Below are 27,573 nucleotides of genomic sequence, written 5' to 3'. Positions count from 1 at the left end.
AGGGCGATAGTCTTCTCTTCCTGGAAATCTGGTGCAGCTGGAGGAATCTTTAGGCTGGGTGGGTGGGGGTGGTCATGGGGGTTGCTGATGACAATACTTGTAGCTTGGGTCAGGTGGGGGTGTGGAGGCTTAGGGTGATCTGCTCCTGGCAGTCCTTCATTCAAGGGGTGCTCAGCACATGCTTGCTGGGGATGATGATGGCCACGGGAGGGGAGGGGGCTCATGCAGTGAGGATTCTCCAGAATCCTCCCACGCTCAGAATGGAAGACCTAGGCTACCTTCTTGCTTCCCTTTTTGCCTGTGGCAGCTACCCACCAGTCTCTCCTCCTTTCTTCTATAATGACAGATCCCCTGATTTTTGATGGGGCACATGTATACCCAGAATAATGGCATCTCCCAGAGTCCTTTGCAGGTAGATGTGGTCATGTGACTAAGTTCTGGCCAGTGGATCATGAGGGGAGGTGACGTATGCAAATTCTAGGACATGTCCCTCCAGGGACGGGGTGTCCCCTTCTCCCACCCTTCCTAGTTAAGCCTTGGAATGTGAATGTGGTGGAGAGCCACCTTGGATCACAAGGACAAGAGCAACACCGCAGTAAAAGCAAAGCCAACAAAACGGAAGGAATCTGGGTCCCCGGACCAGGAGAGCAGAGCTGTCATCCTAGTCAAGGCTGCCATCTCTGAATTGTTACAGAAGGAAAGAGAAGTGTGTACCTTATAGAAGCCACTGCTATTCTGCATGGGTCACACACCCCAAGCTTGTCTCCTAATGCCACACAGCCCAACCCTCACTTTGCACCACAATTCAAGCACTTGGATTTTGTTCTCAGAGTTCTCCGTGGGCCAAATGTCTAAGATAATTCCAGAGAAGAAAAGCTAATGTGCAAATTAATGAAGAATGTTGGCTTATACCAAAATTCCCAAGTCTAATTATAGGCTTCAGGAAGGCCTTTAACCTTACTTGGAGTTACCAGAACATACTGCCACCCTAGCAGAAAGCAGCATTTCTCAGAGATGCAAGCAGCCTTGTAAAATGCAGAAAGGTTGTTATCTGCTAAGATGAGTCAACAAGACAGACCATTAACACAAAAGGCCTTAGGAGTTCCAAAGCAGGTAGCATGCACCTCCCAAATGCGACCACTCATCAATGCACTGCCAATATATTCCTTGAAGCTGGTGAAACCCCCGGGGAGGGTGAAGCTTTCTGCCCCAGGCCCCTGTGGTGGTGGGGCCCCAGTATGCCCATCGGGAGCTGTTAGAGCTCCACGTCTTAGAAGATGACAGGGCATCTTTGCCTCAGAGGAAGCCTAGCTTTTTATCCCTCCGGATTTTTCAAAGTTCTTCCTACTTCAGATGCAACAAGTGACGCTGGAGCACAGCCCCCGCATCCCTAGCATCCCAAGGGAGCCTGATGTGCTAACTGGGGCAGTATCTGCATTATTAACATGCTTCCCGGTCTAGTCTTTTTATGAATCTTTGTCCAATTTTTTCCCCCAGATTTAGATCCTGTGGAGGGGAGAGTGGGGGCGTCCTGCATACTAATGTGTCCATATGTGGAAGCTACCAGTGGGGAACTGTAGATCCTCAATCAACAAGCACATTCTAACTCTGACTTGCAGAATCCGCAGGTCCCAGGAAGGGAGTGTCTCCTTCGTCTCTTCTCTCTGTCCTCGGGGTTATCTTATCGACACTGCCCGGGGTTGGGGGGGGGCGGGGGGGGGCGTGCGGAGAGGTGGGGCGGGGGAGGGGCAGCAGGAGGGTAATCAGTAGCAGGTGAGGCGCTTCATGCCTGGGTCAAGGGGTCATGTTGGATTCCACTCACCCTATCACCTTCCTTTTCCTTTTGCTGCTGCTACCATTTTCTCTCATTCAGGCACACCCCACCTTGGTTCTCTCGTTCCATTCTAATCCCCCTCTCACACCCACTCCAGTATTCTTGCCTGGAGAATCCTATGGACAGAGGAGCCTGGCGGGCTACAGTCCATAGGGTCGCAATTTAAACTTTGCCAAGCACCTACTATGTATGTGCTAACTGCTCGACACACACTAGCTCATTTCAGATCAGGACAGTAAATGAGCTGTGGGACTCTGAACCTCCTGCCTCCTCAACACTCACAGACCCTCCAACTCCGGGGTGGCAACGGTGCCCACTAGCTATCAAGAGAGATCATTACCTGAATGGCGATCCTAGAGTTCCCAGCCCTCTACTTTCAAAGAACTCGGCCACCAGGTCTTGCTTTCTTGGGGCCAGCACACCTCACTTCTGTTCTAGCTCTCCCAAGAGTTCTTGGGGGTCTGAGTCCTAACAGGTTTTCTTCAAGACACAGCTTTCCCACCTGGGCTGCCAGGGCAGACCCGCAGGAGCCAGAGGGGTCCTGGGTGGGAGCACTCACCAGCCTGGAGCCAGATCTGTTCCAGCGTGGTCCACAGCTGCATGGGGCCCTGCTTCAGGACCGAGCTGGGCACGGTCAGCTCTGACATGGCCTCCTCCAGCCGCGAGGCAGCAATGGATGATGCCCGCCGAGAGCCTGTAGAGCGAGACAGGAAAGGCTGAGCTGCAGGCCTGGTGGCAGTGGCTGCATAGCCCTGCAGGAGCGGCAGGGCACACCGAGTCACAGCAGGGTGGCCTGGCCCTGCAGCTGCAGAACAGTGCACACACCCACTAGGAGGGGCCCATCCAATGCCTCACCCATGCATGAGAGAGGAGGTGGGTTACTGAGGGGCACTGAGGCAGTAAGCCCACTTCTAGGAGTCAATCCCTAAAGAAGAACACTGTGAATGTCGGCAATGGTGGGCATTCTACCACCGCCCAGGACACTGAAGACAGAAACGATCTCGATGTCCATCAGTGGGGACTGATTAAAAATAAGTGAGAGTATAACCATACTGGACAATGCAGTCATTAAAAATAGCAATGCGTAACTATGGGTACTGATGCAGAAAGATGGTGACATTATGCCGTTTGGTAAAGAAATAGAGGAAAACGACAGAATGCGAAAGACTAGAGATCTCTTCAAGAAAATCAGAGATACCAAGGGAACATTTCATGCAAAGATGGGCTCAATAAACGACAGAAATGGTATGGACCTAACAGAAGCAGAAGATATTAAGAAGAGGTGGCAAGAATACACAGAAGAACTGTACAAAAAAGATCTTCACAACCCAGATAATCACAATGGTGTGATCACTCACCTAGAGCCAGACATCCTGGTATGTGAAGTCAAGTGGGCCTTAGAAAGCATCACTACAAACAAAGCTAGTGGAGGTGATGGAATTCCAGTTGAACTATTTCAAATCCTGAAAGATGATGCTGTGAAAGTGCTGCACTCAATATGCCAGCAAATCTGGAAAATTCAGCAGTGGCCACAGGACTGGAAAAGGTCAGTGCATTCCAACCCCAAAGAAAGGCAATGCCAAAGAATACTCAAACTACCGCACAATTGCACTCATCTCACATGCTAGTAAAGTAATACTCAAAATTCTCCAAGCCAGGCTTCAGCAGTACGTGAACCGCGAACTTCCAGATGTTCAAGCTGGTTTTAGAAAAGGCAGAGGAACCAGAGATCAAATTGCCAACATCCACTGGATCATGGAAAAAGCAAGAGAGTTCCAGAAAAACATGTAATTCTGCTTTATTGACTATGCCAAAGCCTTTGACTGTGTGGATCACAATAAACTGTGGAAAATTCTGAAAGAGATGGGAATACCAGACCACCTGACCTGCCTCTTGAGAAACCTGTATTCAGGTCAGGAAGCAACAATTAGAACTGGACATGGAACAACAAACTGGTTCCAAATAGGAAAAGGAGTACGTCAAGGCTGTATATTGTCACCCTGCTTATTTAACTTATATGCAGAGTACATCATGAAAAAGGCTGGGCTGGAAGAAGCACAAGCTGGAATCAAGATTGCTGGGAGAAATATCAATAACCTCAGATACACAGATGACACCACCCTTATGGCAGAAAGTGAAGAGGAACTCAAAAGCCTCTTGATGAAAGTGAAAGTGGAGAGTGAAAAAGTTGGCTTAAAGCTCAACATTCAGAAAACGAAGATCATGGCATCCAGTCCCATCACTTCATGGGAAATAGATGGGGAAACAGTGGAAACAGTGTCAGACTTTATTTTTGGGGCTCCAAGATCACTGCAGATGGTGATTGCAGCCATGAAATTAAAAGACACTCCTTGGAAGGAAAGTTATGACCAACCTAGATAGCATATTCCAAAGCAGAGACATTACTTTGCCAACAAAGGTCTGTCTAGTCAAGGCTATGGTTTTTCCAGTGGTCATGTATGGATGTGAAAGTTGGACTGTGAAAAAGGCTGAGCGCCGAAGAATTGATGCTTTTGAACTGTGGTATTGGAGAAGACTCTTGAGAGTCCCCTGGACTGCAAGGAGATCCAACCAGTCCATTCTAAAGGAGATCAGCCCTGGGATTTCTTTGGAAAGACTGATGCTGAAGCTGAAATGCCAATACTTTGGCCACCTCATGCGAAGAGTTGACTCATTGGAAAAGACTCTGATGCTGGGAGGGATTGGGGTCAGGAGGAGAAGGGGACAACAGAGGATGAGATGGCTGGATGGCATCATGGACTCGATGGACGTGAGTTTGAGTGAACTCCGGGAGTTGGGGATGGACAGGGAGGCCTGGCATGCTGTGATTCATGGGGTCGCAAAGAGTCGGACACGACTGAGCAACTGAACTGAACTGAACTGAAAAAAGCAGCAGACTGCAAAAGAGAGCACAGTTTTATGAGAAACAAAATACAGGAATGTTTCCGAAAGTCTGAAAGGCCACTTATTAAGGTTTGAGTGGTGAAATGATGGATGACTTTTCCTTTCTCCTTTTCATATTTTTACTTTCTGTTTTCACAAGCGCCTATTATTTCTTTATAGAGAAGTACCCTGGAGGAGGGCATGGCAACCCACTCCACTGTTCTTGCCTGGAGAATCCCATGGACAGAGGAGCTTGGTGGGATACTGTCCATAGGGTCGCAAAGAGTCGGACACAACTGAAGTGACTTAGCACGCACGCATGGTGGAATGATGGATGAATTTTCCTTTCTCCTTTTTATATTTTCACTTTCTTTCACAAGTGCCTATTATTTCTTTATAGAAAAGTCCCATCGGAGGTTGGGCTATGAAGGATTCTTGGGTAGCAGCTTGGGCCAGACCGTGTGCCCTCTGGAACACTTCTCCCCGTGGCAGTCCTGAGTAACACTGGGTCCCTGTTCAGGATATACAAGCTGTTGACATTTACAGTTTACGAGAAGGTGAAATGCAAGCTCTTTTTTTTTTTCTCTCTCTCTCAGAGGTAGTAAAGGCTCCAATAAACTCAGGAGACCTTGGGGCAAAACCACAGATGACTTCAGTTTATAAGGCAAGTGTTCATAGAGTCCTAATAACTTTGTCCAGAGTTCTCCCCTCTCTAATTGCCAAGGCGCTACACTCCCTGGCACCGTTGCCTCCTTGGAGTCAGCAGCTCTACGTCCAGCCCATCGCTCCTCAGCTCAAATCAGGTGCTGGGTGTGGCTTCGGGAATCAGCTTCATCTCTCGACAACAAAGGCGCAAGTTGGTTCCCAGCCACAGGAGTGGAAAAGATGAGCAATGACACCAAATACAACTCCCTCACACGTTCATTCCCGTGACTAATTTTGCTTGTGTTTTTGAGGAAGGTATTTGCTTTAATCAGGTCCTGGGTAAAAATATGTTAAGTTTGCAGATTCTAAACTGGTTTGAATTTCACAAGCCATGGATGTCAGGATGAATTTTTCCAGGAAACTATAGTCAGATTTAGGCTGAAACAGAAGCTCAGCCCTTCCTTTCTACTTGACTTGATCTGTTGAAGACATTATCATGGCAGACCTTGGCCTTGAGCTTTTTTAAAAAACACATTTCTTTGGCCGTGCAGGATCTTCATTGCGGGAAGTCTTAGTTGCGGCATGTGGGATCTAATTCCCCGACTAGGGACTGAACCCAGGCCCCTGCATCGGGAGCATGGAGCTTAGTCACTGGACCACCAGGGAAGTCCCCTTGGCCTTGAGCTTCAGCCTAAGGGGAGACGGTCTCCGTGCTCCACACAGTCCTCTCTCCACCCGTCTTCCCCACGCCCACACAGAGGATGGGGTCCCTCTCTTACCTACACCATCTGCCTACTTCCTGCCCCTGGGCCAGCAGCTGTCTTGCCACTCTGGGCCGTAAAGAGGCCCGAGGGCAGTTCCTTAGCACAGGAGCTTGGGCAGCAGCCAGCCAGAGGCAGGATGGATTCCACCAGGCCGGGCAAATGCTCAGGCTGGGACAGGGAGCTGTGGGCTTATGTGGACAGCTGCCCACGGGGTACGTTCTTACCAGAGTCTGCATCATGGGCATCAGGCAGAGTCAAGTGCATGCCACTCTGTTTCTTCAGCGTGAGGCCCTCGCCAAGGCTGCCATCTTTTTCCAGGCCCCTGGAAGGCAAGGGAGGGCCAGGCCCCAGTGAGGTGGAGGGCTGGCAGGGAGAATGAGGGAAGCCTTACGCCAGGTAGGCTCTGGGGCTGAGAGTTCAGACCTGAGAACGGAGCTAAAGATCACTGGGAAGGACAGAGATGAGCAGCAGGCCAGATACAGCTCAGGCTCAGGATTCTAGAATCTGGTTCATCCCAGAGCTGAAGTGACATGGTATTTCTCCTGATTGCCTCCTGCCCGCTCCCTTCCTCGTCCACAGGTTGTGCGCCTGCAAGGCTATCAGCCTCCTCACTAGTCCCTACCGTGACCACATTTTGTTTCTAGAGCTACATGCTTACTCATGCTGTTGCCACCAAGGCCATTCCTGCAGTTCTTGAGATCCACCCAACCCCCCACTGCCTTTAGAACCCAGTCCAAGGTCCCCGCCTCCCTCTAGAGGCTTCGAACTGCTCATCTGCTCTTTGTCACTGTGGATCCCAGTGCGCGTGCACACACACACACACACACACACACACACACACACACGCTGAGGACGAGAAACCCTCCCGTCCATCTAATCCTCTTTTACCTTTTGTGTCCTCTCGGCGTCCAGCAGAGAGTCAGGTACAGAGCAGACGCCATGAACTGGCTTCCATGGAAAGCCTGGTTTTTGCGGACCAGCCCGCCCCCTCAGCCTGCCCTCCAGGCATGGAAGGCCCAGAAGCCACTCCCTGCCTCAGGGTCCCTTACCCTGGACTGCCAGAGTGGCCCTGGAGGAGCCGGAGGGGGCCCTTCGGTGGCAGATAAACAGCGTGGCCATCTTATCACACCTCCCCCAGTCCCCCAGGTCCCTGCAGCTCCCACACAGCTAGGGAGGCTCCTCTTTTCTAAAGAGTGGGGTGTGGGGGAGCCGCCAGCTCGGAAAGGTTATGCCCATCTTCGGGCGCACAGCCCCCAACAGCACCCTGTGACCTTAACCTGCTGACTGCGGAGTCTCAGAGGACTGAGGCCGAAAGGGCAGGAGAGGAGGAAGTGGGCCCAGAGGCCTCCTCCCTTCAGAGTGGACCCAGAAAGAACACCAGGGCATCCTTCTGTCTTAATGCCGGTTCACACTGAGCTCGGGCCTCTGGGTGCACAGCCATCTTTGTCGGCGTTAGAGGAAACCATCCAAAAAAGCACAGTGGGAAAGGGCTGGCTCCCACCCTGCATGCCCACCTCTCCTTCTCGGGGAGGCACAGATGCTCCTGCCCCTGAAAGAGTGTGAAAGAGCCAGAGACCCTGGGGGAAAGCTGGGGGCTGCCCCTCCTTAGCTGTGTGACCCTTGCCAAAGCTACTTAACCTTTCTAGATCTTACTTCTCTTTTCTTGAAATGGTTATTGTGTGGAGTTAATGAGCATGAGAATGTCAACATCACAAGGCTGTCGTGAGGATGAAATGAGGATGTGGACTGGGGCCCCTCCCACAGTGGCCTAGAGTAAATGCACAGACACAGCCGCTGCTCCCAAGGGGGCTCTTCTAGGGGCTCCAGAAACGGCTCAGCTCGGGGACCTCCTGCCACCTGGTCCTAGGCCCCTACCCTGAAGAACCCGACACCCGGACAAGAGGAGACAGTCCACGCTAAGCATTTAACAAAGACCCGGATGGAGAGTGTTGCACTGGGGCACCAGAGGCCAGGCACAGGGGGCTCCCCAAGGGGCCGTGTGGGCCGGGCCGGGCAGAGCAGAGGAAGACAGCCAAGGTGCAGAATGGGAGGTGGGGCTGGCAGGGCGGGGTGGCCCAGACCTTCAGGCTGTGGATTCTGGCCTTGATCCTGGACTGCCCCAGTCCAGATGTGACAAGTTTTTGCTCTGTGGCTTCAGGTTCAGAAAGAACACTCCCTATCCTTGGGAAAGCCAGGAGGGGACTGGATTTTACTCTCTGCTTCCAACAGTTTGCCTCCAACTAGCTGGCCAGGCTGAGCCCTGCTCTACCCTGAGTGGGGGGGGGGTCCCCCCCGAAGTGAGGGTGAAGGTGGTGGCTTGAAAAGACCCCAAGGCAAACCCGACAGCTCCACAGCTCTGCTGCTCCTGGAGGGGAGCCACAGGCTAAGCCCTACACGTGGAGACAAGGCTGCAGCTCAGAGGACCGTGATCGCCTAGATGAGCAGGCAGCCAGCCATCCGGCTGAGAGGAGCGCTCTGCCAGCTCTGGGGCAATTCTTCTCTGCAAGTGGAGCCAGGCCACGCACCTGCCTGCCTGTCACAGCTGGTGAGTGGCAGGACGAGGGACATCCAAAGGCGGGCCCCCCACACACCAGAGTCTGGCCCTCACTCTACAGCACCCAGCTTCCAGGTGGTTCCCCATTTCCTTTCTGCAAAGTCCCTCACTCCAGAGCTGCCTGCTGGCAGCTTCCACCCACCACCCCGCTCTGCCCTGGAATCTTCCAGGCCCAAAGCCTGCAAAGAGAGGGCTGACCCCACCCTGCCCAAGGATTTTATTCGGTCAGATTATCCTGGGGCCTCCTCTGTAAATTCCAACTTTAGAGACATTGTTTTGGGGATTATAAGAGGTTGCTAGGTTCCCAGAGTCCCAGTGAAAGGACAAGTGCCCACCAGAGGGGGGTCCCCTGAGGCGGTAGGGAGATGACACAGCCAGACAAGGGGAGTGGAGCAGAAATGAAGCCCATTTCTGCTTTGGGCTGCACAAGCTGAGCCCGAGTGTCTTGGCAGGTTTCAGCAAAGACGTTCTGCAGATTCAGCCTGGACAAGAGTGCCCTGCTCTGGTCGAGAATCTCAGAGCTGGGGACTGGAGCAGGAGATGGGATGTGTGGAGATGGTAGGTGAGTGGGGGCCCTTCAGGAACTCAGCTTCCTCCTCCTCTTCTCCCAGCTTCCAGATGGAACCAGGAAAGAAGTGACAAGCTCCACAGGCTGGGGTTCAGGAGACTCAGGTTTAAGCCCAACCACTACCACTCATAGGAGAGTGGCTCTGATACATTATATAAGGTCTCTGGGTCTCAGGTTAAGAACCCTGGGGTGAGGATAAACTATGACAGTGGATAAGATAAAACCAGCTGATGGGGGAGGTGCTTAATAATGATTTCTCTTCCTTCTTATCCCCCTGAACTTTAGTTTCCTAAAGAGCCTTTTTCTGTCCTTCACAGAGGATTGTCAAAAGATTAAAATTAGGGCAGGCCATAAAAGGCCCCAGGAGCAGTAAGTCCCATGCCCTCATTCAAACATCCTCAGCACCCTCTCACCCATCAGGCATCATGGCCACTCAGCTGTAGACTGTTGCTCTGGCAACCACCACCTCCCAACTCCGTCTGGAGGGACCCGCCACTCACCCCAGCTGGGAGAAGCTGTACAGGGTCTGCCACAGCTGCAGCATCTGTCTACAGGTCACTAGGGCTTCCTCTGGGCCTTTCAGGACCTGCTCCAGCTTCACCTTGGTGAACATCAGGCTGTGGGAGGAAGAAGAGCAGTGAGAACACCTGAGGGGCCCCCTTCCCCTGGCTTTCCTCCCAGGGTGGAACCCCAGGGGATTCTGCCCCACCGGAGCAGCCCCATCAGCCCACCTCCCCAGCACTCAGGAGGCACCGTGCCCACACGCACGGCGGTGGCCGTGTCCCTGGATCATGTGCTCTCTCTCTGCCTAGCTCCCCATCCTCTCTGCCAAAGCACAGAGCACTCCTCTGCGTTCGTCAGCATCCCTGCGGCTCTTGCTTATCCCGATCGTGTACCATCCCGCCCACCTCTCAAGCACTGTCTGCCGTGGTAGCGGTCTCCCTCCACACCCTCAACTCTGCAGCATCCCCCTCACCGAACACATGGCTATCTTTTTACTTACACACTCTCCAGGCCTTATATCAGAGACAGACCCAGAAGGAAACTGACTCAAGGAATGAGGCTAAGCAAGGAACGGGTGAAAAGGTCACAAAAGGGCAGGGTTCTGCTTTCCCTCCTCACCAGCATGCAACAGGTGCTTGAATGCAGACTGTATCCTGACCCTGAACACCTGAGGATGATCAGGTTTTCCTTTATCTTCACTGAATAGCCTAACATTGCCAGTTCTCCTCATATATTCAATAAGATGAAAGTGACATGAAGTCTTATTCAGTCACCGTTTAGGAACAACAGAATCTCTTTCAACCCCCCCCAAACCTGAAGTCCTCTAGGGTAAGAACAGTGGGAACAGTGGGGATGTGGCCCTGAGAGAGGCTGGGAAGAGAAGGAAGGGCTGGTCCTACCAGAAGGCAGGTCCACAGCAGGGGTGGACAGCTGCCCCGCTCTGCCCAAGACAACAGTAGAGACCATCAGAGCGCTGGCTCAGCATGACCACCCCAGTTGTTGGGGAGTCCAGGGTCCTGATGAGGGCCAAGGCAGTGGCTATTTACCAACATGTATGGAAATACTGCAGTCTTTTCACCACGGGTACTGCCAGCTACACTGACGCACACCAGCTGCCTGGCAGCCTGTGGAGAACTTGGCTGAGCCACTGAGGCCCAAACAAGGCTGTGACTCCTGGTTCTCCTCAGGTGGTGAGTGGTGAGCCTCCTTCATTCACGACGCTGCTGCTGCTGCTGCTAAGTAGCTTCAGTCGTGTCCGACTCTGTGCAACCCCAGAGACGGCAGCCCACCAGGCTCCCCCATCCCTGGGATTCTCCAGGCAAGAACACTGGAGTGGGTTGCCATTTCCTTCTCCAATGCATGAAAGTGAAAAGTGAAAGTGAAGTCACTCAGTCGTGTCTGACTCCTAGCGACGCCATGGACTGCAGCCCACCAGGCTCCTCCATCCATGGGATGTGCCAGGCAAGAGTACTGGAGTGGGGTGCCATTGCCTTCTCTGATTCACGACACTGCTTCTGGGCAAATCCGTGGTCTCAGTACCCTGGTGGTAGGTGCTGGGGACACTGGTCCTGCCATCCCCAGTCCCTTTTTCCAGATTCTTGAAAGGTCCAACACCCCACAAGTATTAGGAGCCTCTGCTTTAGGAACATGAAGACACAATTTTGGCCTTCCGGGTTACGATTAGCGCTAAAAATGACAAACTGCTCACAGACTCCAGGGCTGGTGTTCTGGGTCCGACTCAGAACAAGGAAAAGCACAGATGAAGGGGGTCTTTCTGGGACTGGTGTTTGATGAAAACGTGGGGTAGGATGTGGCTGAGAGTTGGGGGAAGGAGGGGGACTGTGGTGGGCTGTGGCTAGAACAGGTGTTGGTGCAAGTGAAAGCTCTCCATGGGGAGGGATACCCAGAACAGCAGAGTCCCCATGGCAGGGTGACTGGGAGCTGGTTCCCTGGACAGTCCCTTGGGCAGACCAGTCCCGAAGCACTCCTCTGCTCCCAGATCTCCCGACTGGCCTTCTCTGCAGCATGCCCCTCCCCACCAGGGCCCGTCCCCCTCCTGCTCTCTGGCTGTGTCCCTGAGAGCCAGCAGGGGTCCGTGGGGTGGATCCAGCCACACCATGTGCCCGGAACAGAAGTGGCCGAAAGCTGAGCTGGTGTTACAGTGACTTCTACCAACACAGGCTCTTCTCCTCACGGCTGCTGACATTCCATTAGCATGAGCAACCCAGGGTGTAATTTCTCAACCCAACCACATCCTTTCTGGGCTGGGGCAAGCGCTCTGACAGCCCTCCTCTGGCTGGATCCCTCAGTCCCAGATCCCTGGAGGCCTGGGTCAGCTCCCGAGATTTCCCTGGTCTCACAGTGCAGCGCCACCAGGACCATCCTCCTTGACAGGAAGCCCTGCGCCGACCGTGACATCAATCAGAATGCCTCTGTGTGCCACCTTCCATCCCGTGACCCTGGGCACCCATGTGGTGCTCACAGGGTATTAGAGGCACCCTGGACCACAGGGCAGGCTCCCCGGCTCATCCATGCTTTGTTTCACGCTGTCGCCCTGCTAGGGCTCCCCCTTCCGCTGACACGTGGCCAGGTCCTAACCAGGTGTCACCCTCTGACCTTCTGTGTGTCCCCATGGGGGCCTCACCCCCAGGGGTTTTTACTACATCGTGGGCACATGGGCATCCACACACAGTGGGCACCGCCGAACGCTCTCCACCTGGTAACAGGGATCAGCAAACCACCCCACTCCTTGTCGCTCTTCTAGGACAACCAACTACTGGTCCTGCTGGAGCAAAGGGCTCTCCCCCTCCCATCTGCCAGGATGGGAGGCCCAGTTCTTCAAGCAACGGTACAAGGAGGCTGGCAGGGCCTGGCGCGCCACTATGGATGGTGGGGCCACAGCCTCATCAGGACTCTATGCTTCCTGGGTGGAGCCGTGGGGAGGCTGCTGGCAGTGGGGGCTAGGAAGAGAGGGGGCAAGCCCTGGCTCCCCACTCCCTTCAATCAGCCCAGCCCCTGGCATACCTTTTTATACACTGAATGAGTCTAACATGTCATCTGAAGAAACAATTCTGAGACTTAAAAAAAAAACAAACACATTTTAATCCAAAGTTCTAGTCCTCCGAGAAGTGTGATCACCCCTGCCCTTCTCTGCTTAGGACAACCTTCAGTTAGCATTTAAATCACTCTCTCTCATTTATACGTGTGTGTGTGTGTGTGTGTGTGTGTGTGTGTACACGTTTTCTGTTTTTCCACATAGGCTTATGCTTTTAACAGTGAAGAAACACTAACATCAAGCATTTACAAACTCAGATACTCTAGAGAACACTCAGCAGCCAGCCGTACGTAGAGATGGTAAAACTACCATCTGTCTTGTCCTGGGTCTTGCTGTGTGTCCCTGCCTGGATGACGAGTGCCCGCAGGGCAAGACCCTGCCTCCCTCCATGTCAGCATCCTCCTCGCTTCCCTGGTGCCTGGCACAGAGCTGAGCACACGGTGTCCGTTCAGCTTAATACTATGAGGATGTGTGTGTGTTGTTACAACCCTCCAGCCACATTTTGGGTCTCGTGGTCCATGGTAAATCGGAGTCGACTTCTGAAGGCACCGCTTCCCGCTGCCGGCTCCCAGCTAGGAGGCAGGTGGGGAATCTGCTCGCGGATGCCTCAGAACTGCAGCGAGGGCTGGACTCACACAGCCAACAGGCAGAGTGCCAGCCAATTCCATTTTAAGCTGTCCAGAAGCAAAATGTCCCAGGGCCTGGGGAGGAATGGGGAGCTCGGGACGTGACAGAAAGGCATCTGGCTCCACGTGACTCCATCTGGCTCTTCATCCCAGAGAAGGGTCCCCAGGCAGAGCCAAAAGTACAACAGAGGAGAGTCTCTGAGGCAGGAAGGCTGGGATACTGGAGTCCAGCAGCCCTCCAATGCCCCGACACGAGCCAATCCAGGGAATGGCCCCGCTGCTGTCCTGACCCTGCCCTGTGACGTCGCTCAGTGCACAGACACTGGCCCAGGAGCGAGAAACCCGAGCCAAAGTCCCAGCTTTGCACTGCCACCCAGCTGGCAGGTCACAGGTTCCAAACCTGTGACAGAGGAGTGAAGTCTCTTGTCCCGTCTGCCCCAGAGACTCCTGCAGGATGAACTGTGATGACCCAGAGCAGCAGCTGAGAAGCCCACAGCTGCACTAACTCCTCAAGCACAGGCCTGCCCGAGGCTCTGGGAAGGGATTCCTTTATACTTGCAGGTCTGAAAGGCCCTGAAAATCAGCCTTCAGGCCAGGTGCCTTCCAAGGCTCTCAGAAAGCCTCAGACCTTCACGGCTTGTTCAGCAAGGCACGGGGGATGAAAGATGGGCATAAGAAAGGAAACGGATGAGAAGGGATGGACAGTGCCGCACCAATCCAGGCAGAGCAAAACAACCTCGGCTGTGACCCCCACTGCAAGCCCTTTCCTGTTTTTTAAGATGTAGAATAAACAGTGAGGTCTTTTAAGGCCGAATGCCTTTGCCACGCCGCCAAGGCATCTGAAGGCACATATGAAAGTGAGTGTGCTCTGGGGAAGGGGAAGGAGCAAGGGGCAGTGTAGACGCCACCGCAGGGCTGCAGGAGAGTTCCAGGTGCTTGTACTCTGCACAGCCCAAAGGCTGAGGCATGAGTGCCCTGTTCCTAGCCGGGAGACCAGCGCAGCTGCGGCCCACCCTCTAAGCACTCACATCCTCCTGACGAACACCAGAGTCATGGCAGTCCCTGCCGGCCCCCTTCCGGGTCACCTGCACAGGTCAGCACCTGGGGTCAAAGACAGGTACTCATCGGACCCAAACAGAGCCAGTCCCTGTTGAACCATGACCAGTCTCAGCCCTGCAGAGTCAGTCTGCCTGTCTGCATCTGGGCCAGCCCTCCTCCGGTGGGGACGACAGAGACCAGTGAGGTCAGCGTCTCTGGGTGTGGCCACAGGTCACGGCCTTTGTAAGTCTTTCTGGTCCCTCTGGCCAGGGGCTGACGATGGAGGTTCCCGGGGGAAAGCAGGGGTGGGCCTAGCACCGCCTCTCTTCCCAGGCCCTCTGCCTGGCCTGCACTCCTGGGCCAGGATCAGCCTTCTAATTATTTGTCAAGAGGATCAAGACTTGGAGCTCTTCCCACCTGAGGCCAAGACGAATCATTTCTTTCCACTGCTATGAAGAAGAACTATCTTAGGGTGGTCCTCCTCAGAACTGGGTGAGCATGAGCCTTTCCAAAAACTTTTCTTAGAAACAAAACATTATTCTGTAAGTGGGGGATATTTTTGTGACAATGGCTCTGGCTAAGCCAACAAGCACTGTCCTGGGGTCAGAGTTCATCCTGTCCGTCCCCCTCACCCAGGGTCTCCAGTCATCTTCCTCTGCGCTCCCTCCCTGCTGCTCACCCCAGCATCCCACCCCCAGTGGCAGGGTGGACGCTGGCAGAACTGAGCTGGCTGCAGGGAAGGACATGGGCTGTGTGGGCAGCAAGCACAACAGGTCCACGTTTTTACTTTCGTCTTCCTTGAAAGAACTTCCCTGTAAAATATACTCAGCATGTGCAGTAAGCAAGACTTGGACATGGTAACTGCTGTGTACCTGAGGGAGTCGCTCTGGCCCCTGACTTACTGCCCAGCACACAGGAGGACATCGTACTGAAGCATGCCCTCTGGCCTCAGACGACGTGGGTCCACTGCCAGGACCTGCTGCTTCCAGGCAGGTGCCTCGGCCTCTCTGAACTTGACCAGCTGTTGGTAAAGCAAGGGCGGTTAACAGCACCATCATGGAGGGCTGCTGGCAGGACTACAGGCAACAGAAACCGTGAAGGCAGCCGGCCCTGCTGCATGGTGACTCCTCAAGAAAGGTCAGCCGTCATCCTGAGACCCCTCCATCATTACTGGTCTTTCCTACGGGGCTCCGCGCTCCAGCAGGGACCACATCTTCCTCATCTTTATATGCCCAGTGGCTCACCTGACGTCACTCAACAAATCATTGGATAACAGAAGAAAGCTGAGTCACAAGGACTCACTGAGGCCTGGAAGGCTGTAGGGTCCCCAGGACCAAGAGCCAAGGAAACCAAGTTGCAGAGCACCTGTGGAAACTCTCCCCTCTTCCCAGTCCCGCTGCCCACGTGTGTCTCCCCGGCCCCGGCCTCTGGCTCCTGCCCCCATGGGAGTCCTCTGTGACGGGAGAGGGTAGTGGCAGGTATGGGGAAGGCACGAAAGGGGGCATTATCTCTTTAAAGGACAGTAATTAGTAATTCCAGCTGACGGCCACGCTGCGTTGTTTTAATGAAGAGTTCTATTTTTATAGAAAACACATAATTGAGTGGAAAAAGCAGGCTATTCTCTGAGTCACCACAGACACACCTTTGGAAAGTCTTAACTCCTCAGCCAGGAGGCCAGAGCCTGCACACAGCGTGGGCTTCGGTGGGAAGTGGGTCTCTTCCCAGAAAACGGGGCCTGAGTCTGAAGACCCAAGTTCAAATCCCAGCTTCCCTTCCTCTAGCCCTGGGACCCCCGGCCAGTCATTTCAGCTTCTCAGAGCTCCAGTTTCAAATCTGTAAAATGGGACAACAGTATCGCTACCCCCTCGGGGCTTTAGGAGAAAAGAAGGCATACGCAAAGCCTCGCCTTCCTAAAGGGTTCACCCCTTCCTCACTACTTACCCAGCCCCGGTTATGCACAACCACTTACGTTTGCGCTCTCTGCCTCTCTTTCTTCATCTGGAAAATGGGAGTTAACAACAGTTTCTACACCTCCCAGGTAGCGAGGAAAGTGAGTGAATGCGTGGAAGGTGCGCAGAGCAGTGCCTGGCACACAGCCAAGCACGGGGTGTGTTGCTATTTTATTATTATTGAAGTGCTTGGGGTTCAAGCACAGCAGGGTTGTTCAGTGAATCAGCTGGCTGGTCAGGGTTGTTCAGCGAATCAGCTGGCTGGGGTTCTAGTCCCTGCTTTGCCACTCATCAGCTATCTGACCTGGAGAGACCAGCTAACTCTCCAGTTAGTTTCTTTAGACTAGGAGGGTAAGACCGAAAACTCAACAAATCAAACCAAGACAATGACAAAACAGGGTAAGGGGATGTGAGAGCACTCTGAGGGCTGTAAGAAGCCAACATCCCCATGCGTTCCCTGCCTCCCTCCCTTCCTTTCCTCCATCCTTCCAAAAGAGCAAAAACAACTCCTACAGTCTGCCCATCAGGGGGTCTATGTATGTGCTGGATGCCCAGCTGTCAGTTCCCTACAGAGAGGAAGAGGAGACAGAAGACAGGCCATCGTCTGTCCTCTGTCCCCAAGGTGCTTCCACATGCTCAGGGAAGCTCGAGCAACAGACCAAAGGAAGCAGAAGGGAATCAGATACTCAATGAGTGGGTCAGCTCTGAGTGCAGGAGCTACAAGGCAAAGTGGAGCCCAAGGGGAGTCCCTGAGGCTGGGCAGAATCTGGAAGCACGGCGGCAAGGGAAGGAGGGCACCCCCTGGGGCTGGGCCAGCAGGGGCAGGATCAAAGGCCTGGAGGTGGGGCTCCACGGCCCACTCCCAGCCCTGGATCGGGGCAGGGGGAAGGGGAGGAGCAGCCAGTGTGTCGGAGCCAGCCACTCCCTCACCTCCACTGGGGCTGTGATCATCTGGCTCTTACCCCGGCCAGGGCAGTGCTGAAGGACACAGGTCTCAGAGTCCTCTAAATGCCCCGCATCTGGGAGAGACTCCACCAGAGCGATTAACTGATTCAGCTCACACACTTGCTCTTCAGGACATTATTTTAAAGCTCTAACAGGAGACCTCCCTGATAAGGGAGAGGGACACTTACGGTAACTTTTCTTGGCCCTAAAAACCAGTCATTTTCCCTTGGTTCTGGAGGATTACATTGACTCATGTCCCCTAATCTTTTATGGTTCACACTGATCCTCTTCCTCAGGGGTCCCCAACCTCCAAGATCTAATAACTGATGCTCTGAGGTGACGCTAATATAATAATAGAAATAAAGTGCACACTAAATGTAATGTACTCACATCATCCTGAAACCATCCCCACCACACCACAATCTGTAGAAAAAGTGTCTTCCACGAAACTAGTCCCTGGTGCCAAAAAGGCTGGAGACAGCCACTCTATCTGACTTTGAAGCTTTCAAATCCTTTAAAATCAACAGCCCCGCAAGCTTTCACCTCCAGGAGCGAGCACCTCTGTTTCAAAAGTTCTGCCCCACCCGCGGAACAGCCGCCTCCACCCAGGGCACCTGAGGCCTAACCTGAGCTGACTGATTGCTGACCCAGTGGGCCTTCAGGCCTGGCTTCCCTCAGCTCCGGGAGACCAGTTTCAGTTACCTTCAGGGGACTCCCCAAAGACACATTCTTGATCATGAAAGATATGAACACAAACCGCACAGAAGCCATTCCACAACCACTCTGGGGTGGAAGAACTTCCAGAAGGATCCTTAATTGGAACAAAAGTTGGCTCCCAGCCCAATGTAAGAAACCAGGAAGCAAACACCTTGTTCTATAATTGCTGCCCAGTGAGATGATCTGGGGACCTGAAGACTACCCACTGCAGAGGGCAGCCCTACTTCAAGGGTATCAATGTGCCTCCTGGGCCCTCTCCCACCTGCAGAGGCCAGGCCACTCCCGCTTGAAAACCAAGGGCCCAGCCACAGCACCTGCCTCCAGCAAATGTTGACAGCAGTGAGACTCAGGAAGCAAAGAGCTAAAAACCACTTTAAAACAAAGAATTCCTTCTGGAAAAATCTGTCTTCCTTCCTTCCTTCCTTTCTTCTTCCCCAAACAAAATAACCGAGGTCATTCTAGTTGGAGTGTGAGCAGAGGACTGCAGGGAGAAGGAAGACTCGGTGACTGCAGTGTCACATGCAGTGAGGTCCTAGGAGGCTCCCCAGAGCCATCAGCGCAGGGAAATGCTGAATGTCAGACTGGCTGAGCCGAAGAGGAACTGACCTTTGGGGAAGAGCGAGCCGGTGCCAGCGATTACGCCTGGCTTAACACTTCCCTCCACCACATGGCCTTGCAAGTTCACCCCAAGGCTGCTAACCCTCATCGGGGCCTGTGGCAGCCAAGAATGTTTAATGAACCTGGCGAAGTGAGAAACTATGCTTGTGCTCATACCTTTGATTCCAGCCCCTCACTGGCGTGCTGGTATTTCAGGCATCCTTTTGATCCACTCCAAGTCCCCAATAAGAATCACCCAATAAACACAGTGGGTTTAAGTCAAAGACATTAATGGAAGCCCCAGGACTCTGATCCCTTCCGCTTGGTGGAATATACAACTCAAAGTTTATCACATGCAACCTGTAACAAAGGTGAGGCGGGCCAGGTAGAGATCAGAAGGGTGCCCTTGAGGCCTACGTTGGCCTTAGCGGGATTCAGTCACCGTCTGGCCCCAGCTAACGCCTAGTTATCAGCTCAAACATTTTCCAAAACAGCCCCGGTTTCCTGGGGGAAATGCTGTGACTGGTTCCATTTGTTTACAAGTGGCAAGCCGAGCTCTGGCTTGTTGAGAGATCCATATAGCTCCTGCTCTGGGGAAAGCTCCCTAGGGCTCCAGACAACCCTTCCCCTAGGACCTTCCAAGGCCCGCAGAACCTGGGCTGGGCAGAAACTCTTAAGAGAGGTGGTAAGAGGGGAGGGGAAGGGCAAACCCAGTTTGCTCCCCTCCTGCCAGCCCAATAGCCTGGGCTTTCAAAACCAGTGTGGCAGGCTGCCAGGCCTGGGGTGGGAGCAATGACTGACAGGCTGGTTATTGGAAAGCTCCCATCATTAGCCCAGGAATGTTGTTTGGTTACTATGGCGACCTTCCCTACAAGCAGCCTGACTAAAGCGCAAGGAATCTGTTACCTAAAACCAGCACCCTGTGGAGCCCATGGCTTCTGGAACAAGCTTATCAGTGGCCTGTTCCTTTGACTCTCCTAGCTGAGCCTCCCAAGCCCAGGAAGGGAGAAGGAAACAGCTAAGACATCGCTGAGCTTGCTATGGGGAAACCTCTCGAATTCCAAGGCCCAGCCTGGCTTGGAACCCAGGTCCAAATAGGGAGCCTGCTGCCCCCTTGAGGCCCCCTGCACACTGGCCAGGGGCAGCCTGGCCAGCACATGTGTCCAGGGCTTAGTGGAAAGCCCTCAGCATTTCAGGAAGCTGCTCGGGTGTCTGGTTCTCGTCACGCCAGGTTCACGCTGTCCCTGCAGGGCCGTCAGCCACTGCCTCATCACGTTTCTGCCTTTTTAAACTCAAGCTCCATTAACTAAAGGTCACCTCATAGCACGGAAATAAAGATCCCCTTTGCTATGTTTTCTAATCCCTGAATTTGAAGTCAGCTCCACAAAGGCTGGGATTTTCTCCAGGAGTCTTGAGTCCTGGAAATGGTGACCTCCTGGTGGCTGCTAGGGAGCCGGCACACCTCTTCTCAGCTTCCACTGACCCTCCTGTGCAGGACGCCCTCCCCTGACCCACCACGTGTGCTGCCCTCCTTGAGCCCCCCAGCGCAGCATTATGCTGTGGACCATTTCCCCTTCCCCCACTGCTGCCCTTGACCCGGCTGTAAACTGACTGTGAGATCTTCTCTTGTCTGAATCTCACAATAGACCCTGGAAGCAGAGGGAGGCAGGAGAGATGTCAGTCTTTCAGCAGCTGAGGAGGAGGGGACATGGGGAGTAGGAGCAAGCTGCTGGAGGGAGCATAGCTAAGTGACAGCCAGGGACCTGCTGCGGCTCCCACGTGAGGACAAGCCAAGAGGAAAGGGTCTATTCCACTCCGCAGCATCGCCCTGTGCCAGGCCTCTTCCACCCGACACAGGCCTGCCAGCCTCTCCTTCACTCTGCACAAAGGAAGAGCAAGGTCTCAGCCACTGGAACTGGCAAGGCGCTGGGTGGCAGAAAGGCTCAGACCTGGTGCCTTTGAGTGCCCACAGAACAGACCTTATTGACGATGCTGAGGTCCGGGCATCTACCCCATCATCTGGGGCAGATTTTTTTGTTTAGCTGCATTGATATATATTGGATTAGGGGCTTAATTAACTGCGGTGGCAACAGCTGGAGCCACACACAGCTTGTTCCCAATGCAGGGAGCAGCTGGAAGAGCAGGCTACGGTTTCAGCTGAAGGGCAGTGACATTCTTCAGTGATCCCTGACCGTAATGGGCGCAGTGACATTTCCTGCTAGTCCATGGGTCTCATCCGTGGGGAAAAGCACTGAATTATTTGCCAAGACCCACAGTCACACCCTAGGTCACTCCACAGTGCTGTGGTGGGTGGCTACCCTCCCCCTCATACCCCACAGTCCCTCCCTCCTCACCCCCACTCCCTTTTCTTTTTGGCTTAAGACAACAGAAATATACTGTCTCACAGTTCTGGAAGCCAGAAGCCCCTTGTATTTTATTCAGTTAGTTTTGTAGCCTTTTAGGGTGGCCCAGTTCAAAGGGGAGCTCCCCATGGTCATGAATGTGAGGGGCACATGGTGGCTCAGAGATAAGAACCTTCTCTCTCCGTGGATGGGCGGGTTCACAGATGGAAGCACCACGGGGGATGGGACGCTCTGGGCCCCAAACACTCCACAGCAAGGCTTCTCTGTGGTGACAGGAACACGAACCCCAAACGTGCTCTGGGAATGGGACTTCCTCGGGCTGGGACGTCAGAGGTGTCCCCTCGCGCTTCCAGCCCCTGAGAGCGCCTGAGGCCCCTGTAACGGCCCTGCGGTGTTTGGATAGAGGGGCTCTGCTCCCACGGCAGAGGCTGCCCCACGCTGAAGGCTCCTGCCTGCAGAAGCGGGGACCCGGCTGACACCGAGCGGCAGCCACCCTACACGCTGACCACCAGCACCATCTCCCGGGGCTCCCACTTTTTTGGCTTCTATTCTCCCGATGCAGGCACACAGGCGCAAATGTCACAGCTCGGGTCCAGGTATTACTGGGGGCCCAGAAGGCCACCCACAGGGCTCTGGGGGAAGTCACCAGCCTCACAGCAAGGCCCCATCCCTGCCCCCACTTCTCCAAGACACTGAGTGACTGAAGCATTTCCTGGTGAAAGAGTCCGCACCTGAGTGAGGTGAGAGGGAAGAAGAAGGGGGTGGTGGAAAGTACACTTGGGGGACTAAAGAGACGGTTCGCACTCAGCCCAAGAACCAGGAGCAGGTGGGGGGCGCGGTGAGGAGGAAGAGGATGGGGGGTGGCAGGAGACACCTCCCAGGGCGTGAAACAAGCGAGGTGGGCCTCTGATCACACACAGCTAGTTTCAAGCCGACTTCAAAAGGTGGCGCTGGCATCCCCACATCAGGCCAGGGAGGGGATTCTGCCAGCAGAGAGCATTCAGCCCAGGAGTTAGGAAGAGACACACGCAGTCAGATGGGTGGCACTGGCATGGGAAGCTCCTGCACTGGGTCAGGGCGCCCAAGGGAGCAGTGTGTGCAGCCCCTTCTGCGGCTTCCACAGGGCAGCTCTGCGCCCATCTGCTCAGTCTCCATCTGTTAATGCATGGAAGATTCCACTCGGATAAAGGACAACGTCTGACACCTGGCCCAGCCTCTGGTTTCTTCTGTGACACACACTCTGAGCCAGGGGCTGGATAAGGATTCTACCCCTTTTACTGTTCTAACCCTTCCACCGAAGCCTCACTGACAATAAAACACACAGAGGCACGCTCGCACACACACATATGCACACACACGGCTGGCAGCAGACCATGGGTCTGACCCTGCCAGATAGTCTTGAGCTTGGGAAAAAGCCAGGGTAACTGGTACTAGATGAGGAAGACCTTTGTCCTTCCTGTATTTTTATAAAAGTAAAAAATAAACTTCTAAACAGTAGTTCTTGCTGTACTGTATTTGGGATTAGGTAACTACACCTTGTCCACACACCGGTTCTATCTACGTGGTGCATGCCCTAGGCGACTTGCCTTTTAAAGTGAACTAATTTCAATTTTAATAATCTCTCAAATATAGAAGGGAGGCCAAGAGCCAGGGCTGTCTTGTGAACACAAAGGACGGGCTATGTGGAGCTGGCCTCGCACCATCTCGGCTCACACCTGACCGGGGCAGCTGGGACCTACCTGGACTCCACTGACCCTACTCCAGACTAATACCCCCACCCCGCCCACAGCATCGTGACTCCTGACCCCGCTGTTCTGGCCCAGGTGGGTCCCAGCTGCCCCTGGTCAGGTGTGAGCCGAGATGGTGCAAGGCCAGCTCCACATAGCCGGTCCTTTGTGTTCATAAGACTTGATGAGGAGGAGGCCACTCCCAACAAAGTCCACAGGCAAAGCCACCGTGGCATCTTCTGAAGGAGGCCTGACTCCCTGGTGCAAAGGGTCAGTCCTGCCTCTGCTGGACTACAGGTAAACAGACAAGTGCTTGGCTCCCCACGTGGGCCGGGCCGCCTGCAGCTCCCGCGATCACTGATCTTGGCTGTAAAAGTGAAGTCGCTCAGTCGTGTCCAACTCTTTGCAACCCGTGGACTGTAGCCCACCAAGCTCCTCCGTCCATGGGATTCTCCAGGCAAGAATACTGGAGTGGGTTGCCATTTCCTTCTCCAGGGGATCTTCCCGACCCAGGGATTGAACCCAGGTCTCCCACATCGCAGGCAGACACTTTAACCTCTGAGCCACCAGGGAAGCCCTGATCTCGGCTGTGGCACCTACCGATTTCTCTAATTCTTTGTGGAACTGTTTTTACTGCCAGCGTGAGTCACCTCTCAGGGCACCAGGACCACACTCCTTTCTGCTATCTAAAGACAACAGCCTTTGGCTGGTTCTAAAGGGTTCTCTTTCAAACCCCGAGCACAGTGGGAGTGGGGGTGCTAAGGGCCCCTCATTCTGGGATCAGGGGATTCAGAGAGACAGGGTTTATTAGCACCCTATGTCACCTGTCCCAGGGAAGGAGGGCAGAAATCTAAAGATGACCTCTTCCTCATTTCCTCCTAAGGGGCAATGCACCCTCCTGCCTCAGCCAGTCAGTGAGGCTCTTGTTCCCCAGGGTCCTGGTTGGATGGCAGCAGGTCCCCTGTGTATAGGCGGGGGCAAGAGGGTCTAGTCCTGCCCCACCCACCACCACTGGGGCCATGTGCAGCATGAACCCTGCTCCCTAGAGACAGGCATCTGGGTAATGTGGCAAGCAGGAGCTGTGGAGGAGCCGAGAATAGAGGGAGAGGCCAGGACCACTCTGTGGGGATATAAATCTTCACCCCGACAGCCTGTGGCCTTCCTGGAGGTAGGGGCCAGCTCACATGGCCTCTATCAGCCCAGCCACTGTTAGAAACCATCCTTGGCTGGCTATGCCAGGGTTATGGTTAAGTCACACAAGTTAGTGTCCCCATGATGCTCAAATGTAGAGTGCAGGGTGGGATGGAAGCACCTCGGGCATGTTATCTTAGAGCACAGGCTCCTTGGTGGTCCACACAGCCCCCCGTGGAGCCTGCAGTTACCACCGAGAGCTTCCCCCTCCACACACGGTGCCTCCTGGCACCAAACAAAACGCCAGAGCCAGGCTCCGAGCCCATGAGCTCATCCCATCTTGACTCTCAGCGTGTGCATGACCAGCCTCCCAGCCCAGCAGCGTCCACGGGGAACTCACTTGAAGTTCTCAGGGTACTCCGTGATGGCCATGTTGATAACGTCCAGGGCGTGCTGGTAGTGTTTCTGGGCGGAGAAGAGGAGCGCCAGCAGGTGGAGGGCATTGGCGTCGTCCTTGCACACTTTCAGGGCCTCCTGCAGCTGCTCCATGGCACTGGAGATCTGCCGGAGAAAACTGCCGGCTTAGCGACCTTCCCCAAGGCCCACACTGCTCCCCGGACTCAGGGGCCAGGTGCCAGCCCACGAGGCGCAGCAGACCCAAGTGAGACCGCAGGCACTGTGGGGCAGGCAGGAACTCTGATGAGAAAACACACCCTCGAACACCATGGCAAGAAGGGTCTGCTGTTCCAAGTCAGTGCCGTCTCACAGCAAAGAGGGGCATGTCCACAATGGATCATGAAGGACTGGCCGGAAAGCCCCAACCAAACCGGAGGAGGGGGACTGTGAGAGGCTACCCAGACCCTGGCTACAGATCTCTCCTCTGAACCCGTTCTCGCAGTGATTGGGGCTGACAGATACATGCTGCCTCCTGCTCAGGGGCTCACAGTGGCAAGAGCTTAGGCCTGGGGTCAGACGGGATGTGAATTCCAACTCTGCCACTTCCCAGCTGGCGCCGGGGCAGGGGACTTGGCCTCTCTGAGCTGCAGTTCTTACGCTGCAAAATGAGGATAACAGTCCTACCTACGACACTGGCCGAGAGGGCGAGACAACGTAGGAAAAACGTCCTGCTGGGCATGGAACACGTTAGAAAATGTGAATTTCCCTCTTCAAGCCCCCAAAGCCCAGGCAGCTAATGAACAGGTTAAGAGTCTTCCTTCCAGTCCAGAGAGACATGTTTGCTCAGGCACTCAGGCTTAGCGGTTGTCAGCTATTCGAGACAACCAGGGCCTCATCCTCCCAGGAACGTCAGAGTCTTTTTCCAAAATTTTGCTCTTGACCAAACCTCAGACCTACATCTCCAATGCTCCTGGAGGGGTCTACAGTACACAGGTCAGCTGGGGGCTCTGGTCCCTGGTGTGCCTGACCCCTGCCTGGTCTCTGCACTACTGCCAGGCCCAGAGTTCTCCCTTGGGGGACTTCCTTCTGTGGAAAGGTCATGGAAAGTAAAGGAGGAAGCTAAGGTCAGTGTGACTGCTGGCTCAGCTTGCCCATGCCCCCCACCCCAAGGCTGCTCCAGCAGCATGATCCTGGGCTGGGTGTCCAAACCCGCAGCCTTCACTGTTTGAGCACCTAGACATGCTTTGGAAAGGATGGTGCAGAGGGCCTCAGAGACCAAGGCAGGCAGGACTAGCTTAGAGTCCATTCAGAGACCCTCAACCCCCTGAGGTTACCAAGATCTGGGGGCCCCAAGGACATGGGGTACCAGGCTCCACTGGCCTGGCCCAGCCATCTCTCCCGGAGGACAGACGCCATTCATCAGAGGTGACTGAATAATTAAAGATACTAAAAAATGCATCACGGAAGGTTTTATCAGGAACTGGACTGGCAAGGAAAGTACTGGTTCTCCAACTGAGGGCTAAAAATAAACTGGTCTTGGACATCTTTGTGTTCATGCTCCAGGGAGCACCAGAGGGGATTGATGTTTCTGGAGACAATGGTGCAGAGTGCCTACTCTAGGACCTGGGAGTCGGGAACCGGGGGCAAGTGGCATGGGGGCTGGAAAGACGGCTCCCTGAAGAGAGGATCAGGGGCCGGAAGTTGACACGGGCCCGTAAAACCAACCACCAGGCTGGTGGACAAGGCTCCAAGTGCCCGCTTCCAAATGGGACAGGGGAACAGGATTCTTAGAGCCACACAGGGCTGCTTTAACTAGGTCAGAGTGGGCTCTGAAGCTGAACTGTGCAGGCGTGGCCAGCTCCTAGCTCCTGAGCTCAGCAGAGCCGCAGCGCCTCAGGTGTCAGATGGGGTCAACGGCACCCTCGTCGTCAGCTGCAGGGCTGGCCCGCGCCCGTGGAAAGACAGCAGCGCTCTTGCCAGCCGGGCTGCCCATCACCCGACCGCGAGCAGCCACCACCCAGAGGGCTCTGCGGACTCCTCTCTGCCAGGCTAGAGCCCAGCCCCGGTCCTGCTGGCTTGTCTGCAGTCCCTGAGTGGCCCAGTGTCCACACTCACCAGAGAAAGGCCACCGAGAGGCCCTGCTTCACACAGAGCACCAGCCTGAGGGGCCCATGTGAGAGCAGAGACTCTGAGGGGCCTGGGGGATGGGAACCTTCACTTTTTTCTGACAGGCAACCAGCTGGGTGGGTAATTGCCTGACCTCACTCAAGTCCCTCAGCAGACCTTTCGGCACCAACAGCTCAGCTCAGAGAAGGCAGGTGGGCCTAGAGAGCCTTGGGGATCGAGGTGGTCAGCGGATAGGAGGCCCCAGAGGCCAAGCCTGGTGGTGGAGTCCACACGGTCAGGGGAAGCTCTGTGTCACACAGAAGCAGCTCCACATGACAATCTCTCTGCTCCCCTAGGCCCCTGGGGAAAGCTCAGTGAAGGTGAGGACACAAATGTTTACTCAGGTCTCCTGTCAACTCCTCAGGAGACGGACGTGTTGCAGGGGGAGTGAGGGCAGAGAACAAGCCCTTCCTGTGTGCCCACCAGAGGTCAGGGGCTTTACCACAGTAACTGACTTAATCCTTGCCTGGGCCCTCTGAGGTGGAGTATGAAGGCACTTTCATTAATAGATAAGAATAGAGGCTCAGAGAGATCAAGTCACTTGCAAAGGGTTGCACAGCTGATAAAAGCAGCAGGGCCAGGAGGAGATCAGCACCCCCAGAGACCTGGGTGTTAGGACTCACCTGGCGGACGAGGGCCAGCTGCAGGGAGACATACAGGATGACCTGGGGGTCGCCAGGCGCCAGCTGCTGGGCTCTGTATTGGGAAGGGGAGCAGTGAATCAGCCATCAAGGGTCGCCAACCAGCATGATGAGGGTCACAGCCAGCCCTGTGCTGGGCACTTTTAGCAGGGCCAAATGCTGGAAATTCTGCCCAGCCCCACCTTGGAGGGTGCCCCGTGGGAGATGACAGCTGGGGCGGAAAGCCCAGGGGCACCCCAGGCCAGGGTGGTGACTGCCAAGAGGGTTGGCTCTGGCTGAAGTGGGGGGTACCTGGGAGGGCGAGACTAGGAGGTGAGGGAAGCCCCTCTCCTCCGGGCAGTTGTTGGCCTGGATGGGCCCTGTACAGAGCCTGCAGCCTGCCCTCCACGTGGGACAGTGAAGACCTCTGGAGGATGAAGGGGCTGGATGGCCTCTCTGGGTTGGAAGCCTTGGGAGTGAAGAGCCGGTGG

General features: G+C 54.6%; 1 protein-coding gene across 3 annotated transcripts in view; it reads right to left on the bottom strand.

Annotated features, from left to right (window-relative positions):
- Positions 1–27,573, bottom strand: part of TTC7A (tetratricopeptide repeat domain 7A) — a 123,347-nt gene that overhangs the window by 17,719 nt on the left and 78,055 nt on the right. For all 3 annotated transcript variants that reach the window (XM_061432275.1, XM_061432276.1, XM_061432277.1), the window contains 5 exons: positions 27,086–27,158; positions 24,301–24,461; positions 9,749–9,865; positions 6,351–6,448; positions 2,394–2,528 (listed from right to left, as the gene is read on the bottom strand). In XM_061432275.1, coding sequence (XP_061288259.1) covers positions 2,394–2,528; positions 6,351–6,448; positions 9,749–9,865; positions 24,301–24,461; positions 27,086–27,158 — 584 coding nt within the window. The remainder of the gene's footprint in view (positions 1–2,393; positions 2,529–6,350; positions 6,449–9,748; positions 9,866–24,300; positions 24,462–27,085; positions 27,159–27,573) is intronic.

This window comes from Bos javanicus, chromosome 11 (assembly GCF_032452875.1).
Source record: "Bos javanicus breed banteng chromosome 11, ARS-OSU_banteng_1.0, whole genome shotgun sequence".
In the NCBI taxonomy this organism is placed as follows: domain Eukaryota; kingdom Metazoa; phylum Chordata; class Mammalia; order Artiodactyla; family Bovidae; genus Bos; species Bos javanicus.
Note: the sequence above shows the minus strand (reverse complement) of the source record. Positions and strands in the feature narration are given on the sequence as shown.